The sequence below is a fragment of the Protobothrops mucrosquamatus genome, unplaced genomic scaffold (assembly GCF_001527695.2).
Source record: "Protobothrops mucrosquamatus isolate PMUCROS unplaced genomic scaffold, P.Mucros_1.0 scaffold20, whole genome shotgun sequence".
Taxonomy (NCBI): domain Eukaryota; kingdom Metazoa; phylum Chordata; class Lepidosauria; order Squamata; family Viperidae; genus Protobothrops; species Protobothrops mucrosquamatus.
Window position 1 is genome coordinate 1,794,351 of NW_015386405.1, and position 19,350 is coordinate 1,813,700.

Below are 19,350 nucleotides of genomic sequence, written 5' to 3' on the forward strand. Positions count from 1 at the left end.
TGAGGGCGCGGCGGAAGGAAGGGAGATCAGGGATCACCCTGATCTCTGGGGGCAGTTCGTTCCAGAGGGTGGGAGCTCCCACAGAGAAGGCCCTCCCCCTTGGGGTCACCAGCCGGCACTGCCTGGCCGACGGTACCCTGAGGAGACCCACTCTGTGAGAGCGTACAGGTCGGTGGGGGGTAATCTGTGGCAGGAGGCGCCCTTCATTCTCACAGCAACAATGACAAACACTACCTATCAAAGCAAATAAGTAGGCATGGATTGCTGAAAGTACATCAGATGGTTGAAGAAGAAAAACAGCCTTTGGAAGAATATCTGAAGGACAATGAAGAAGATGCACTGAAGTTAATATACTAGGAAGGCTGAGTGACTACTGGAGAGACCAAACTGGCCTATAAGAAAGACCAAATGAAGAACAGAATGGAGGCATGGAAAGCAAAGCAATACACAGCCAGTACATTAGCTGGGAAAGCAGATAATAACAAGACCTGGCAATGGTAAGAGCAGGAAAGTGGAAGAAGGAGACTGGGGACTAATTCTGGCTGCACAAGACCAAGTTTTAGGGACACATGCATAAAAAGCCAGAATTGAGAAGACAGCAACAGACAATAAGTGCTGCCTATGCAAAGAAGCCGAAGAAACAGTGGACCACCTGGTAAGCTGCTGCAAGAAGTTCACACAGACTGACTACAAAACAGTGGCATGACAAAGTAGCAACAGTGGTACATTGAAAGATCTGCAAGAAATATCATTTGCCTGCAAGCAAGTACTTGTGGGACCATAAAATAGAGAAAGTCATAGAAAATGAAGAAGTTAAATTGCTCTGGGACTTTAGAATTCAAACAGACAGGCACCTGCCACATAACACCCCAGATTTAACAACTGTCGATAAGAAAGACAAAAAAGTCTAGATAGTGGATGTGGCAGTGCCTGGAGACAGCAATATAGAAGAGAAAGAACCGGAGAAGATAACAAAATACAAAGACCTACAAATAGAAATGGAACAACTGTGGCAAAGGCAAGCAAGAGTAGTACCAATAGTAATAGGAGCCTTGGGTGCAATCCCAAAACAAGTGGAGCACTACTTGAACACCACTGGCATTGCCAAAGTCACCATCAGTCAATTGCAAAAGGCTGCTTTACTCAGAACTGCTTCCATCCTGCGACAATATCTCTAACACCATCAATCATCCAGACCTACCTGTGCAAGGTCCTTGATAAGGACTCAATAGGTAGACAAAAATGCCAGTCTGAACATGGTTGACTGCAATGATGATGATGATGATGGTGATGGTGATGGTGATGGTGATGGTGATGGTGATGGTGATGGTGATGGTGATGATGATGATGATGATGATGATGATGATGATGATAATAATAATAATAATAATAATAATAATAATAATAATAATAATAATAATAATAATAATTAGACGTATCTTAACAGCTCATAGGTCCTTGGTCAGGACTTGAACAACTTGTTGTTGTTGTTGTTGTTGGACAATCTAGAAAAATCTGATCTTCACCTTAGACATATTTGTCCTTTTCCAAGTTAGTGACTTCTCTTTATTTCTGTTCATTCATCAATTCCATAATGAGCAAATTAGGGACCCTTTAGCAGATTTTGTATTATCTCCTTCACCAATATTTCTATATCTGGAATTAAAATCATTAATCAACTAATTCCTGTTTGCTCAGCATCCTTGATTTTCTTCTAATAGCTGTTTCTCCCACTCACTCTTTCTTTTTTTTCCCTCCAAGGCTCATGATTTCTAGATGGATTCCTGCAATCCATCTCCATTTGGTCTTAAAAATCAGCCAGCCCTGTTGCACAGCCAGGACACTGCATTCTTCTCATTTACTATAGGAGTAATATTCTCTATTCACAGGGAAGGAATACAGGAAAACAAAGCATTTTAAAACAAAACAGCCAGGAAATGTGCCAAATATCCATTATAATCTATTTAAATCTCAGCTTGGTCTCATTACCTCCAATGTCTTTATGACAGTTGAATGACTGGGTTATTATTGCTAGTCATAAAACAAGACCGCCTGGATGAAGGCAGCATCCTTTGCCTACTTTTTGATGTGAGAAATATAAATAGATCCTTGTGAAAGAGGAGAAAAATAGCTCAGCAGCTGGAAGGGGAAAACGATGCTTATAACCACTCAGCCAGTAAGCAGAAAAAACACTTTTTATAAAATATAGTTAATGTTTACAAGTATTTGGGTGGCTAAGAAGAGCCAAGGACTTTAAAATCTGAGTAGATACTTAGATGTTAGTAATTCTCAACATGGGTTGCTTAAATTGCATTAAAATTAATGCCGTTAAGACTTATTTTGTTATGAGTACAGGTAGACTTTGACATACAACTTATTCTTTTAGTGACTGTTGAAACCGCACTGAAAAAAATGACAGTTATTCACACTTAGGACCATTGCAGCATCCCTATGTAATATAACTTAATACATACAAATGCTAAACATAACCTTAAAATTTGCTCAGTGGATCATTTTTAGCTATTTATAAATAATAAGATTCAGAGGGGCAAATGTCTCTTTAAATAGTTCAGGAGCATCCAAACCATTGCTAAACCAACTATGCCCCCCCCAAAAAAAAAGATTGTAAAATGAGGCACAACTCACTTAACAACTGTCTCAGCAGTGGAAATTTTGGGCTCAGTTGTGGCTATAAGCTGAGAACTACCCTTTTTGTTTAGAAAGGTAGTTTAGTTCAGTGATGCAGAATCAACTGATGGTTTATCGGTCTTCTATGGAAGGTATCTCAAAGTAATTGAGCTTGGAACTTTTGTCTGAAAGAACTGCAATGTTGACCATATTTGCATGTGATTAAATCTACCTGAGAGTAGGAGTTAAAAATCCTTATGCATATATAGATGGAAAAAGAGATGGCCCTATATGCGGGTTCTTAATGTCATCATTTGTGAAAAACATTTTACGATGCACTCTAAGCTTGTGATGGATCATCTGAGAGAAGAGTAGCTATAGTTGAGCTGATTTAGTTTTAATGCGTTCACTCTGCAGAACACTTTGTGCTGAACTGTTATATATTGTCTCTCTCCAAGCTATATAGTCTATTAGATCTTATAACATTTCAATAACATCAAGGGAGAAAATAATCTGTATATACTACAAATAAGAAGCATGTGGAAACGTTCGGGAAGCAAAAGGAAATGATACCTAAATGAACATGGTACCTAAAACAGAAATGCTTTCAGGATCTAATCTGGATCATTCAGCAAATCCAGAAGTTGAGTCTTCTGAGCTTTTGGCTTATGCTGGAGCCCATCCTCAGCCCATCCCTGAAGTTGGACTCCAGCATGAATCTGAAAGTTCAGAAGACTAAACCTCTGGTCCCAGGGACTGACCCAGATTGGATCCTGCAACATTATCCTGGGACACGTATATTCGCTCTCATTGGTGAGAAATATTTTCATTCAAATTGCATGTGGTTCAGGCAAGATTAAGGAAAGTTCATAAAATTCAAATTTAACAACACCTCCATCCTGAGATAATTATAACATTTTTAGTAGATTTTTCTTCCCTTAGAACTTAAAACATCACTTATGGCATCTCAGGTAATGCTTTCACCCAAAGACTGATCAGATCCAGATCTGTCAATAGGTCCAATGTGTCTCTGACTGAACCCTGGACTGTTGTTAGACCCTCGCCTCCTGATGGATTGTTTGGCAGGACCACCATAGATAAGTTATAGATTAAATTATTAATTATAAATGAGAGAGAGTGTGTGAGAAAGAGATGGGAAAGCAATATGACCCACTGACCCAAAATCATCTCACAAGCATTGTGGTTGAACTCAGCAAGACTGGCTACATTGATTAAGAGAACACATTTCCTTGAGTACAATATCTAAAACAAGATATTGAGTTTACACATTTTCCATAAATATATAACGAATCATCTTAAAAATCTCTTACACGCTTTCTAGAAATATAGGAAAGGACCCTAAAACTCTCTGTAGAAGCTGCTGTACCTCCACAGAGGATAAACCATCTTCCATGAAAATACTGATTGAAAAGAATGTTGAGAAACTATTGACTGAAAAGATGCAAATAGATGTGCTAGGTTTGTGTCATTTCCTCAAAATGCTTGCATTTACTTACAAATCCCATTGATATAATAGTAATTTTTGGCAGTACTGACAGAATATTAAAGGTTTTTTTTAAGACTGAGATAGAACTTCACAACTTTATGAAATCACTTTAAATGTGGTTATGATACAGTGCCAAGCAGTAAATGTAAAAGACCAGAAGGAATTAACCTTGTATCTTGTACCCTGCTGATACTTTATATTTCAATTCCCATCAGCCTCTGTCAGCATTACTAAATTAAAGGAAATACTATATGGACATTCTATTCTAACAAATCTGGAAAGCACCAGTTTGCCTTCTCCTGGTCTGAGATTTCTAATAAAGGCACTCTTCTTTGTTGACTGTGTCAATATAGTAATAGATAGTTGACAAAAGTATTTATTTCTGCTTCTAGTATACGACAAAGGATGCAATTTTTTTTGAAACATTAAACAATCTAAATGCTAAAGAGCAAAATCTTATACTGGGAAAATAAATGTGTCGGTGGGTCAGAAAATATTGGTGATTAATTTAAAATGTTAAGGTAAGACTGGAATGCAATGAATTTGGCTTGTACTTGCCAAATTCTATTTTTATTAGTAGTAACTGTATTTGTTATAGTAATATTCTTCAGAAGAGAAAGGGAAACCACAATAAATTGGTATATCATTTTATCTAAGTATAATCAATAGACCTAATCTAATGATTTAGGTTCTCATCTTAATAATTTGCCCATCAAAAACAGCATAAACCCAAAGGACCCTTTGACAAACATAAGCAATGCAGATGAAATCTCAATTACTTTTAACGAACAATAGGGTAAAATTGTTATCAAACACCAAGGAAAATGGCACACCCCCTCCCTCTTGTTCCAATTGCAGTCATTCCCCTCCCAGCTTTCATTAGTTTTTAAAACATGGCAATATATTTGATTACAGATCACCTGCTGTCAAGTCTAATTAGATACTGCATTTGATGGTTAAAAAGAAAACTAATTCAGAAGTTTGGGAAGTGAAAAAAATAGATTCCATGCTGAGATATTTGTGTCTATGAATAAAAGAAGACTTGTGGTAAAGTCTCATACTAGATGGGCCTTGCGACCTTGATGCTGTTTACTACGAACTGGGACAGTAGCAGTGGACTGTGAATATTGGCAACTTTTAACACTTTTTGTCTCTAACCCTTTATTTTTATTTAGGCCAGGCCATTATTCTATGACATCTTTGATGGCCAAATGTTAATCAAAATAAAGTTGGTGTACGTTTAAAATGCTATCATTAAATTAAAGTTTATCCAAAGTTAGGACACCATTAAAATGTAGCTACCTAAATGCCTCCCTATTTATCTTGCAATTTCTGGGTTCACTATGATTTGTTTGTTTGTGCTAAATGTGCGCGCTCCCATTTCTACAATAATATTACATATACAGCTGCTTACAAAATTTAGGTAAAATCCTGTATGTTCTGGTATGGTACAAAGTGAAACACATTTTTTTTCTCCAAATGTGATAGATATTTACTAATTTGCACAGTTGTTTGTAAATTTAGAAGAGAGCACTAAATATGTTTAGGAGACAAGTTGCTGCAGTATTACTTTTTTCTTCTTTAAATGTATTAATAAGATAACTGATTCATTGGGTGTATAAAGAGCTCAATGAAGACAATTTCGCAGGGGGGAAAACTTCTTATCTTTCTAATCTCTTGGATTAGAATTGTTATTCTGGCTAGCTTCAAAACAATAGACTTTTAGCAACCATCTGAATATTTGAAAATAAATAGAATTCATTCTTACAAAGACGCAAATGCCCCAAAAAAGTTTTCTAAACATTTTGAGCTAGCAATTTCAGTTTTGCTAATTGCTAAGAAATAGAAGTTATATGGGATTTTTGAAGCTACCAGATAACCATGAAAAAACTGCTACAACCGCCCGAAAACCAGTCAAATCTGCAAAACAGAATGCCCAATTCACTGTTCAAAGGGCTTTCTTGGTCTGCATGGGAATTTTCAGAAATGAAATGTTTATCCAACTTTATCAGAAAAGCCATCAATTTGAAGTATGCAGAAAGAAAATTTTGATAAGCCTGAAAAATTTTGGAACAAAGTTCTTTTGGACTGATAAAGGAACATTTAATTGTGCTGCCACAACCACATTCAGAGAAAAAGGGATGAAGCATTTTAGGAGGAGAACACATTGCACAAGGGTGGCTGTGATTTAAAAGAAAAATGTGGCAGCCAGCAATAGGAGAAATATTGTGTAAACAGAAGGAGAAATGGATTCAACTAAATGTCAGCATGGCAGCAATGTTCCACAGCCAGTAAAAAAGTTGAAGTTTAAGAGTTGAATATTTCAGCAAGACAACAATCCAAGACCTAATTACAAATCAACCATGAAGTATTTATGGGGCAAAAAAAGAAATAAATGTTTTGGAACAGGCTTCACAATCCTCAGAGTAGAATACTATTAAAGATCTGAAGGGAAATCTCAAACATGCAGCGAATGCAGGAAGGCATATGAACAGTTTGAAGCTAGAACTGTGTAGGGAAAACTGAGGAAAAAAATTAAAAAAAATCAGAAAGATTATTAGCTGGCTACAGAAAAGGAGAAATTACAAAGTACTGGCTGAAAGATTGTCCAACTTCTGCACCTGCCACATTCCCTATCTTCTTATTTTGAATCTCTGTGTAATCACACATACTTGTTAAGTCAACTTCTCTTCATTCATGGGAATATACAATTTAGCTGGGTACCTACATTTTTGCATGCAACTATACATAAAAAGCTAGCTACCTCCACCATAATGAACTCAGTAATCATTTATATGGAAATGACAGGTCAGAAAAACAGAGTATCTATGCAAAGTAAAATCAGCAGTAGTCTTCCCTATTCTAGAAGCAAGTGATTAGGCAGGTACCTCAATAGCACCTACAATTGTCCAAGCATCAATATTTTAATTTATATCATGTATTTAAAAAAAAAGAAAGAAAAGGAAAAAGGAAAAAAAAAAAATGAAGAGCGATGGAATGAACTTTCAAAGTTCATGTTTGAGGATGAGAATTGTTTAAAATATTACTCACCTACTGGTGACATTTCAGGGACACTGGCAATGTAAGGCCCGTCAAGGAATTTTGGTTCATTATCATTAATGTCCTGCACTTTGATGATGAACTCTGATTCAGGCTCCAATGGCTTCCTCGTATCAATGTCTACTGCTTGAGCACGTAGCGTATAGAAAGGCTTCTCTTCACGATCAAGGCTCTTTATGGCATGAATGTCCCCTGTAGTTTCATCAATGGTAAATACTGTACCAGCTCCATCTCCTGATAATGTATACTTAACACTTCCCACTCCCTTGTCCAGGTCAGAATGAAGCTTAACAGCGGAAAAAGAAAAGGGCAAAATAATTAATAGAACAATTCCTGAATGGAAGAATAGCAATTTTTAACTAAATTATTAAATCACAAAGATAAAAATGCAGTAATTTTGAAAACATCAATAAGAATATACTGTATTTCTTTTCTTCGTATTTCATGGAGAGGAAGAAATACATGGATCCAGATTCAAGTTAATGACATTGTATGTGCACGTACAGGACATTCAAATTAGTAACATTTCCATTATTTGATTTCAGTCTCATACATTTCCTTGAATAGGAGATTCATGAGGTGTCAGGAGCACATTTCTAATATGCATAAGCACAGCTATACTTCCTGCATTGATTTATAAGCATTCTTAACACTCCAGACTGCTCTTAATTTTATACCAAAGAAGGTTTTTAAATCTGGGCTACCTTTCATAATTTCAGTATTCTGGTAATGATAAAATAGTGACTTTTAATTTATGAATATTTGTTGTCTTTCCTGCTCGGATGCAAGGCTTTTGGTTGTAATTTTTACATGTAAAAATGGTTGGTTGATAATGGCAGTGGCTTCACTGTTATCTCAGGAAGCTTCTGAGTTTTACGCTGATGTTCTGCTGTAGATTTGCAGTTGATCAACCTTTATTATCATTTAAACTGTAAATGCCGTCTCAGCGCTTTTTTCAGTTTTTGATATATCAGCTTGAATGCTTTTCAGCAGCCATGGATTATGCCCGAATATATTTCCAGGTTTCAGTATCTGTCAAAGATTGTAGAAATATGGATTGAGACTGTCAAATCCATCACACAGGATTTCTGTTCATCTGTTTTCCCTTGTATGTAAGTGGCAATGAAGATAAAGTGCTACATGCTAGGTAACAGAGATTGTTTTCAGCTCAGGGTTTTTTCAGGTCAGGGTTTTTTTTGTGTGTGTGTGATCACCATATTTCATTCACAGAATTTTAGTGTGCACAAGTGAAAACATAATTATCTTTCATTTGCAACCCTCCTATATTTTCTTACACTTAAAAACTTTTTTTTCTTATGTTTATTTGTTTATTCATATCAGGAGCATCACAATTAAAATAAGACATACTATACAACATTAGAGCTTCTGCACCAAAGACAACTTCCTTGTGTGTCTAATCACACTTGACCAAATAAAGTTTCTACTCTACTCTGCTCTGCTCTGCTCTGCTCTGCTCTACTCTACTCTACTCTACTCTACTCTACTCTACTCTACTCTATTCTACTCATAAAATACAAGTTTAAAATATGTACAAGTTAAACAAATCTTGCCCAGAAACTAAATTGCTATATATTACTGTGTTCTATTGCACTGCGATGAGGCCTTCAAGTGTACACCGATCAGGAGACAAAGGGCAGATATACATATGTGTTGATGTCTGCATGTCACACAATCACAAAGGCCAGGTAGCCACATTTGTTCAGAATGTCTCTGGATTTGCATACTTTCCAGCTTTCTCCAGACCCAGATGCCAACTCCTCCATTGGTTCCATCAAGTATTGATTCTTTATATAGTTGCTTTCCACAGGTCCACTCTGCTTTCAAATTCTTCAAAAACTTCCGTTGACTTAAAGAAGCTTTTCTTGGATTTAAATCTCTGATGAGATTTAAGGTTGTGGCCCATAGAGAAGGTGTTGTCTAGATATTGATGATTTGAGCCTCCCTCTGTATGCTGCTGCTTCTCTGCAAAGAGAAGGCAGGGCAATGCCAGCTAGCTGGTAGATCTTATCTAGAAGTGTAGGTTTAAGAAATCCAGTAATAATTCTGCTAGTTTCATTCAGAGCAACATCTACTTTCTCAGCGTGTGCTGATTTACACCAGACAGCAGACATATTTGCCTGCCAAGTAGCAAAGAGCTAAAGCTGTTGTCTTAAGGACCCTTGGTTTGGCACCCTAGGTAGAGCTCATTAATTTCCTGAGAATGTTATTTCTTTCACTGACCTTCAGTTTAGTGTTGGCACAGTACTGCTTATATGTTAGGGCCCTATCCAAAGTGACCCCTAAATATTAAAAGCTGCAGCAATGCTCCAATAACATCTCTTTCCATATAATCGTCCTAGCAGCCTTCTCATTGTGAAAAAATAATAGAAAATCATAGAAAATCTAATCAGGAGAAGATGAAGAAAGTTCAGAATGGCTTTTGACTGGTAGTGCTAGACATTAACCCTTTAGAAGCACTTAAGCCATAGATAAGCCTTGTTATGATGCATAGTTAGAAGCAGGCTTCAACATAAGTATTTCATATTTGATTTTGTAAAGATATACACTGTCTTTTCAACCAATTATTTGATGGATATTTTACAGTAATAAAAAAAAACAATGCATAAAAATAAAGCATGCTGGCTAAGAGTCACGTCTTGTGGATATGAAATGAAGAAGATATAACTGCTTTGAATTTTCTGCATGGAATGTGGTTTCCTGCAAAAGCAACCTTGATCAAATTGCCTTGAAGGGAAGGTTAAATACAGTTGACTCTTACTTTCAAACCGGTAATTGGTGTTATCAGATACTGCCTGAACCATTTGATCAGTAATAAATGATTGAAACTCTATACATAGTACTGAGTCAGGCTTTACTTATTTTTCATCTTTATGGTAATTATTGTTACTACTTATAGATGAATTCTACAGTGGTTTCACTCTATGTAGCAGAGAACAATCATTTATAGGAACTAATAAAGTACTTCATAAAGGGTCAATTTTATTGCAATTAGAAAAAAAAATCTACCTCCTGTTATATAAAAATGTATTTGGTATAGGGGTGGAGGGGGCTAATGAAAAGATAACATTTCATAGAAACTACTTTGGTATAATGTTTTCTGGATATAATTTAATTAATTCAAAGAATACCCCTGACTTACAGTTTTGAGGAATGTTTTTAAAGCTATATTAAATTAGAAAATGTCCAAAGGTATTTTAAAAATATGATTGTGTTGTGTTAAAATAAATCTTTTTCTTTAAAAGTGTTTTATACATGGAATGTATAACGAAATATAGAGTTTAAATTATCTCTTGGTTTAAATTGATTTTTTCTTCCATTTTTTCTTAGAGCAAGATCTGTATGGAACTAGGCCTATGAAAATAACCAAGACAGATTCAATAATTCTATTATCAACACTGATGTGACAAAACCTTGAAGGTCAAGTAAAGAGGCAGTGGTTTGGACGGTCCTGAACTATTTAAAGAGTTATTTGCCCCTCTGAATCTTATTATTTATAAATAGATAAATATGATCCACTGATAATATTTTAACATTATGTTTAGCATATGCATGTATTAAATTAAATTAAATTAAATAGAATGATATTGCTTTTTGCATCTTCCTCCAAAATAAAAATACTGAATAGAAACTACGTGTATACGTGCATATATGCGCGCATACACATATGCGAGCAGAATATATGTGCATGCAATTTCACATATTCAAGTAAGGAAACCTGGCTATTTCATTTCAAAGAACTAGCAATGCTTGGAAAAGCTATACTGAAATTCTGGAGGACCACCAGACAAGCAAAGGGATAGCAAAATCAGAGGTCAAGAAGATTTAAATCACTGTCCTGGTTCTGAAAGTGCTTCATGACAATATCCTGGTTTTGTAGCTTTGTGCTTACCATGTTCATGTTTTATCAAATCATAATAATATATAATCCTAACTGGTCTAGATCACTTAGCTAGTATGAAAAACTTCTGCAATATACGAAAGCCAAATGGTACTAAAAAAAACAAACAAACCTCTGCATATCAGGTGATGAATAATATGCAGACAGCAGTAACAGAAGGTAGGAGGGTAAATATCTTCACACACACACACACTGATGCACAACACATAGCACTCTTTACTCAGCTGCAAAATAGTAGCAGATTCTACATTACTTGATTCCTCCAGATTTAAAGATTGGCAGCTGAATAAGCATTAAATTTTACATTTCCACTGAAGGGCTCAAGTATGAAAATGTCACCTCCATTCTGATTGTGACATATCCTAACATATTCTGACATATTCTGACATATCCTAAGAATTCAAATTACTGCATGAGCTTCTTGACTGAGAGGAAATTTGAACTCAGAACTCAAAGACTCTGATCATTACAGAAACTTGGTGGGATGAAACCCACAAATGGAACACACAGCTAGAGGGATTTAAATTATTTAAAAGAAACAGACCAAATAAAAGAGGAGGTAGAGTTGCTCTCTAAATAAGAAACAACTACATTTCTACAGAAATAGAGCACAACAATGATGGAAACTGTCTTGAATGCATTTGTGTCAATATAAAAGGGGAAAAATGACATTGCCAGAGGTGTATACTATAGGCCACCCAACCAAACACAGGAAATAGATGAACTTTTTGCTAGTCAGCTAACTAAGGTATGTAGGAAGCACAACCCAATAGTAATGGGGGACTTTCATTACCTTGGCATCAACTGGGAGACAAACTCTGCACCAAATGGAAGGTCAAACAGATTCCTGACAAACCTAGCAGACAACTTTGTCTCCCAAAGAGTAGAGAAGGGAACTAGGGGATCAGCCATATTGGACTTAATTCTCATTAACAGAGATGAAATGATAGAAGGTGTTGAAGCCACAGGAACCTTGAGAGGTAGTGATCATGCAACATTAAAATTCAACATTATGCAAGCACAAGCAATGGAACATAGTCAAACTAGAGTCTTGGACTTTAAGAGAGCTAATTTAAATAAACTTAGAGAGAGCTTGGGAAGGATTCCATGGATGAGAATCCTCAAGGAGAAAACAACTCAAAAAGCTTGGGAAATTTTGAAAAGTGAGATTATAAAAGCCCAGTCTAGCACAATACCAAAGAAGAAGAAAAATAACAGCTTTCAAAGGAAACAAGCATGGCTGCATAAAGAGCTCTCGGATAAATTGAAAAACAAAAAGGACAAGTATAAAATGTGGAAAGAGGGGCACATAACTAAGGCAGAATATCAGCAAATAGTCCGAGCCTGCAAAGATGAAGTGAGGAAAGCTAAGGCTCAAAATGAATTAAGGCTTGCGACAAAAGTAAAAAATGACAAAAAAAGAGCTTCTTTCGACATGTAAAAAACAAGAAAAAAATAAGGAAATGATTGGTCCATTAGTGGGAGAAAGTGGCAAGAAGGTGACAAGCAACAGGGAGAAAGCAGAACTACTCAACTCATTTTTGCATCCGTCTTTACACAAAGGGAAAAAACAGTAACAGTCAAAAACAGTACCAGAAAAAACAGATTAGAAACACAAATTAAGATAGGCAAGAAAGTGGTAAGTGAGCACCTGTCCACCCTAGATGAGTTCAAATCACCAGGTCCATATGGATTACATCCCAAGGTTTTGAAGGAACTGGCAGATGTGATCTCACAACCACTGAACCATATCTTTCAAAGATCCTTGAGCACTGGGAAACTACCAGAGGACTGGAAAAGATATGATGTAGTTCCCATCTTCAAAAAAAAGGGGGAAAATAGATCCAGGAAACTACAGACCTATCACCCTGACCTCAATACCTGGGAAAATTCTGGAAAAGATAATCAAGCAACAAATCAGTGAACACCTAGAGGCAAGCAAAGTCATTACCAAAAGCCAACATGGGTTTGTCAAAAATAGATCATGCCAGACAAATCTTATTGCATTCTTTGACCAAGAGACAAAATTAGTGGACCAGAGGAATGCTGTGGATATAATTTACTTGGACTTCAGTAAGGCACTTGATAAAATAGATTACAATCTACTACTTTATAAGATAGAAAAATGTGGGTTAGACAGCATCACCACCAGATGGATTCGTAGCTGGCTGACCAGCCGTACTCAGCATGTGGTCCTCAATGGAGCTGCATCTCCATGGACCAAAGTGTGTAGTGGGGTGCCCCAGGGCTCTTTTCTGGACCCTGTACTCTTCAACATCTTCATCAATGATTTGGATGAAGGGATAGATGGGAACTCCTCAAATTTGCAGACGACACCAAGCTAGCAGGAATAGCCAACACTCCAGAAGATAGACTTAAGATACAGAAGGATCTTGACAGACTTGAACATTGGGCGCTATCTAACAAAATGAAATTCAATGGTGAAAAAAGTAAGGTTCTACATTTAGGCAAGAAAAACCAAATGCACAGGTATAGTTTAGGAGGTACCTTGCTCAATAGTAGTAACTGTGAGAGGGATCTTGGAGTCCTAGTGGACAATCACTTAAATATGAGCCAGCAATGTGCTGCAGCTGGCAAAAAGGCCAACACAGTGCTAGGCTGCATTAATGGAGGGATAGAATCAAGATCATGTGAAGTGTTAATACCACTTTACAATGCTTTGGTAAAGCCACACTTGGAATACTGCATCCAGTTTTGGTCACCACGATGTAAAAAAGATGTTGAGACTCTAGAAAGAGTACAGAAGAAGAGCAACAAAGATGATTAGGGGATTGGAAGCTAAAACATATAAGGAATGGTTGCTGGAATTGGGTATGTCTAGTTTAATGAAGGGAAGGACTAGGGATGACATGATAGCAGTGTTCCAATATCTCAGGAGTTGCCGCAAAGAAGAGGGACTCAAATTATTCTTCAAAGCACCTGAAGGAAGGATAAGAATGGATAGAAACTAATCAAAGAAAGAAGCAACCTAGAACTAAGGAGAAATTTCCTGACAGTTAGAACAATTAATCAGTGAAACAACCTGCCTACAGAAGTTGTGAATGCTCCTACTCTGGAGGTTTTTAAGAAGAGACTGGACAACCAATTGTCTGAAATGGTATAGGGTTTCCTGCCTGAGCAGGGGGTTGGACTACCATAGAAAACCTTCAAGTTTTCTTTCAACTTTTTACTACTACTACTACTACTACTACTACTACTACTACTACTACTACCACCACCACCACCACCACCACCACCACCACCACCACCACCACCATCATCATCATCATCATCATCATCATCATCATCATCATCATCATTATATACCACACTTGCTATACTATTTATTTTTAATTGATTTCATATAGGTACAGGCAATGTCAGTTGTTCCATTTTTTTAAGAAAAATTCTTGCACATAAGCTGTTAAATGGGGGTGAGACAACATAACTATTCAAATAAGAAATAAAAAATAAATAAAATTTAAAAAGTATTGAATACAAGAAATACAGGGAATGAAGTATTAAAGAAATAGAAGCATACATTTTAAAATATATTTATATCATATTCACTTGAATCATACAGAGACATATGCAGTATGTTAATGATCTATAATAAAGTATAGAGTATGTTAATTTCAGTTACTTAATTTTTAAATTCCCTCCATTCTAACATCACTGTGAAGATTTTAAAAAAGATTACAGAAGAAAATGTATGCAATTTGGAATTTTCCTGATATAAATATTTTATTAAAAGATTTGCCCATGTGTAGAAAATAAGTTAACAATCACACACATAGGCATTTTTCTATGATTTTATTTATTTGGAAACCATTTGAAAACTCAGCAACATGAGTTTAAAAACATGAGATATGGGTTTGTGAAATAAATCAAATACCTGGATTTAGGAAAATTAAAATTAAAATACAAACCAACAAAATTTTAAAAAAATCCAAAAAAACCCCTTAAAAACATTCTCCTATGGTTTTCTCAAAGGTTTGCTTTTGAATTTTTATTATTTCCAACATTTTATTCCAATTCAAATACTATTTTTTTACATGTGTCAAAAATCTATTGCCTCTTTAATATGCAGCAAAGCATGTATTACACTGCCACCTTCAAAGTTAGATCTCATTCTTTTTCCAAAAATAACTTGGGGAAATGAAATTCTGTGGATGGGAAAAACTATCTCTACCTCTCTATGATACTGTGCACAGTTCCTTCAACCCACCTCAAGGAATCAATGACAGTAAAACTAAGAAATTTAGGAATCCTGTTTGCCTCTTAAAGAATTTTACATATTAGAGCAATAATATTTTATTTCTTTCCTTCATTTTTGGTTATCTATATTTTATTATGTTAGTGTTTTATCCATCTACTCAGGTTGTGGATGCTTCATCACTGGAGGTTTTTAAGAAGAGTCTGGACAGTCACTTATCTGAAATAGTATAGGGTCTCCTGCTTGAGCAGAAGGTTGGACTGTTAAATTACTCTTAAATTAAAAATATATTTTTCACTGATTAATGAGTATTATCAGTGAAAAATATCAGTATACAAGACAGACTGTATGCTCTCTTTTTATTTATTCAACCTGCATCCAGAAATATATTGAGGGAAGCTATATTAGAAGAAGATAAGCATTAAAATTGAATGAGAAAACATAAATAACCTGTGCTATGCTGATAACTTTACTCTGATAGCTGAAAATGCAAATGTATGAAAGCTCTAACGAAAGTAAAGTAAGACAAAGAAAAAACGGAACTAAAATTAAATGTAAATAAAACCAAACTAATGACAACATATAGAGCAAGCCAACCTTAGAACTGACAATGAAGATACAGAAGTGAGGGATAGCTTTTGCTTTTTAGGATCAACTCAACAATAAAGGAACCAGCAATCAAGAAATATACCACATACTAGTATTTGATAGAATAACAATGAAGGCCTTGAAAAAAAATATTCAGATGTTAGGATATACAAACATGAGAATTGTGCAGGCAATTTTTTCCCTGTTATACTCCATGAATAAGAAAGTTGGATTTGAAGAAGCAGGTTTTTTAAAAAAAATATTGACAGATTTGAGTTTTGGCTTTTGAGAAGAGTCCTGAGAATACCATAGATAGTCAAGAAGACAAACAAATGCATTATGAAACAAATCCATTCAGATTTCTCACTGAAAGCATAAGTGACCACGTTCAGATTATCATAATTTGGAGGAATTATACTAAGACATTATACCAAGACAGTATAACAGAATTGGAAGGGACCTGGGAGGTCTTCTAATCCAATCCCCAACTCAAGCAGAAGACCTTATACCATTCCTGATAAATGGCTGTCCAATCTCTTCTTAAAAACCTCCAGTGATGGAGCACCCACAGCTTCTGGAGGGAATCCTTTCCACTGATTAATTTCTCCCATTTTCAGGAAATGTCTCCTTAATTTTAGATTGGATCTCTCTCAAGGAGCCTATAATGCTGGCAAAAGTGGAAGAAAGGAAAACAAGACCACTAGCTGCAAAGTAGATGGACTTGATTACAGCAGTGATAGGTGCTTTATTGGAAGACCTGAAGAGCCAGGAGATCATGGACTATCTATACAGTCAGCAAGATTCAATACCAACTTAATGACACTTAATCAATGGGCCAGAGTAAGATAAGTCAAATGTTTTAGATAATTTGGAGGAAAAAAAATAAAAATAACAGCTTTGGTACTCTGAGATTTTAAGATTGGTTTTGCTTACATAAGAGTCAAGTACTGAAAGAATAACAGTGCTATACAATTATACACAGTTGAGAGTTTGGGAAACAGTAGGAGACAGAGGTGAGGAAAACCAGCAGAATGTCCCTGGGGAGTAAAAAAACAAACAAACAAGTAAATCCTTAAGCTTTGATTAGAATATCATTACATACTTCTACTAGAATCTTGAATGTTTGTCCCACTGACAAGGTGTGTGCTGTTAACTTATTTCAGAAAGTCAATACACTGGGAAAACAGCATAAAGGGATTGAAAAATGCATGACACTAACCCCAGAATTGATTTTCCATGTGCTTTGAGTGCTGTTCATTGAACAATATCTTCTATCAAGAAATGTGTAATTTGAAATGAAAATGGTAGATTCTTTATTCGGTCTTTCACTCTGTTTCGGTTTGTGATAGCAAATAAAACACCATAATAACCAATACAAATTTATATTTCTCATTTAATTGTCACACACTATATGAGCAATCCAGTACTGTAAACTACTGGGTTGGTGTGATAAAATTCCACATAAATGTTTATTAAGCACTTTGAACTGACTTAGAAATGGTTGTGGCTTGCCATTTTATTTACCATGGTGCTGCATTAAAGTCAATAAAGAGATGTAATCTTTGTTAGAAAATCTGCTAAAACCGAATAATATTATTCTGAAACTATTTGCTCTGTATGTGTGACATATCTTGTATTAAAGTAAAATCAACTCAGAGATTACATAAGAGTAGTTCTGGGCAGAAATCATATTAATTAGTGTCTTGTATAATTAAAACTGCCAAGGATCTCTGTCACAGATGTTCATAAGTTTCAACACCTTGCCATGCCCAAATAAGGAAACATATTACAATGTCATGAGACTTTTTCATCTTTATTTCCGGGCATGGCAAAACAGGGCTTGTATCATGAAATCATAATTCTCTCTCTCTCTCTACACACACACACACACACACACATATATACATATATATATATTTGTTTTCTGAGGTTTTCGCGGGTGTTTGTATGTAGGTCTTTAGTTATTCGGGTTTTCTCCCGCGTAGAATTAAAAGTACCTTGGCGACGTTTCGACGAAGTCACATTCGTCATCTTCAGGCTGGTGTCTTCAGCTTCGTGCTTCACTCTTAGAAGCACGAAGCTGAAGACACCAGCCTGAAGATGACGAATGTGACTTCGTCGAAACGTCGCCAAGGTACTTTTAATTCTACGCGGGAGAAAACCCGAATAACTAAAGACATATATATATACACATACATACATACATACAGTGCTTTTTTTTGGGGGGGGGGGAAAGGTGCCGGAACTCACACATGTCATATAACCCGCCTTACCTACCCTACAAGGTTACATCCAAAAAAGGTGCATATACTGTATATATATGAAATAACTAATTAATTTACGATCACCAGGAGGGTTTAAGTAAAAATACTTTAATTAAAAACCGAGCTTTCGTTGGGAGCTCCCAACATCTTCAGGGTTAAAAAAAGCCAGTTAAAGGAATTATTTAAATAATGTTCGTTAGCATTTGTGCTCGGTTCTTGGAGCAAGTCCTTAGTCTTGTCTGGTTGGTCTGCATTTCAATCGTTTTTATGGTGTTTGCATCCTGTTTGACTCTATTATTTATTTTGACTCTTTTGCTAACTGTCTCAGTGCCTTTCTCTCTGTTATCTGTTTTGGTGTTTCTAGCTGGCAGTGGCCGGCGAAAGCTTGGTATTTTAAATTTTATTAAAACTTTTTATAGTTTTTAAAAACTTCCTGGTGGTCTTACAATCTTTGTAACTGCTAACACACACACACACACACACACACACACACACACACACACACATATATATATATATATATATATATATATATATATATATATATATATATATATATATATGAGTCTTTGGTCATTCGGGTTTTCTCCCGTGTAAGATTAGAAGTGTCATAGCGACGTTTCGATGAAATCACATTCATCATCATCAGGCTCGTGCTTTTAGCTTTGTGCTTCTCAGAGTAATATGAAATGTCTGCTGTTTCTTTCTTTTAACTGCCAGTGGGGTTTGAACTGAAGGGGCGGGGACTTGGTCGTGTTCTGAATGGGTGGACGTGTGCTCCGATCTGGCCACATGGGAAAGAAAAACTGGACAACTTCCTCATACACCTCAACAGCCTTCACCCCAAAATACAGTTCACCATGGAAATAGAAGCCAATAACCAACTACCCTTCCTAGATATCCTAGTCTACAAGAAATCCAATGGCTCCCTAGGACACACCATCTACCAGAAGAAAACACACACAAATTGCTATCTGCACGCACTCTCACACCACCACCCAGCACAAATCAACTCCGTAGCCAAGACACTCATCTCCAGAACAAAACTCTTAGCTGATGAACAACACCTAAAAACCGAACTACACACTCTCACTAATGTACTAACATCCAATGGATTCCAAAGAAATAAGATTACCAACCTAATCCAAAAAGAAACCCCCACTAAAAT

General features: G+C 36.0%; 1 protein-coding gene across 2 annotated transcripts in view; it reads right to left on the reverse strand.

Moving 5' to 3' along the window:
• LOC107282945 (cadherin-12) overlaps positions 1 to 19,350 on the reverse strand; it is a 176,007-nt gene that overhangs the window by 98,185 nt on the left and 58,472 nt on the right. For both annotated transcript variants that reach the window (XM_015810783.1, XM_015810782.1), the window contains exon 2: positions 7,187 to 7,481. In XM_015810783.1, the coding sequence (XP_015666269.1) occupies positions 7,187 to 7,481 (295 nt within the window). The remainder of the gene's footprint in view (positions 1 to 7,186; positions 7,482 to 19,350) is intronic.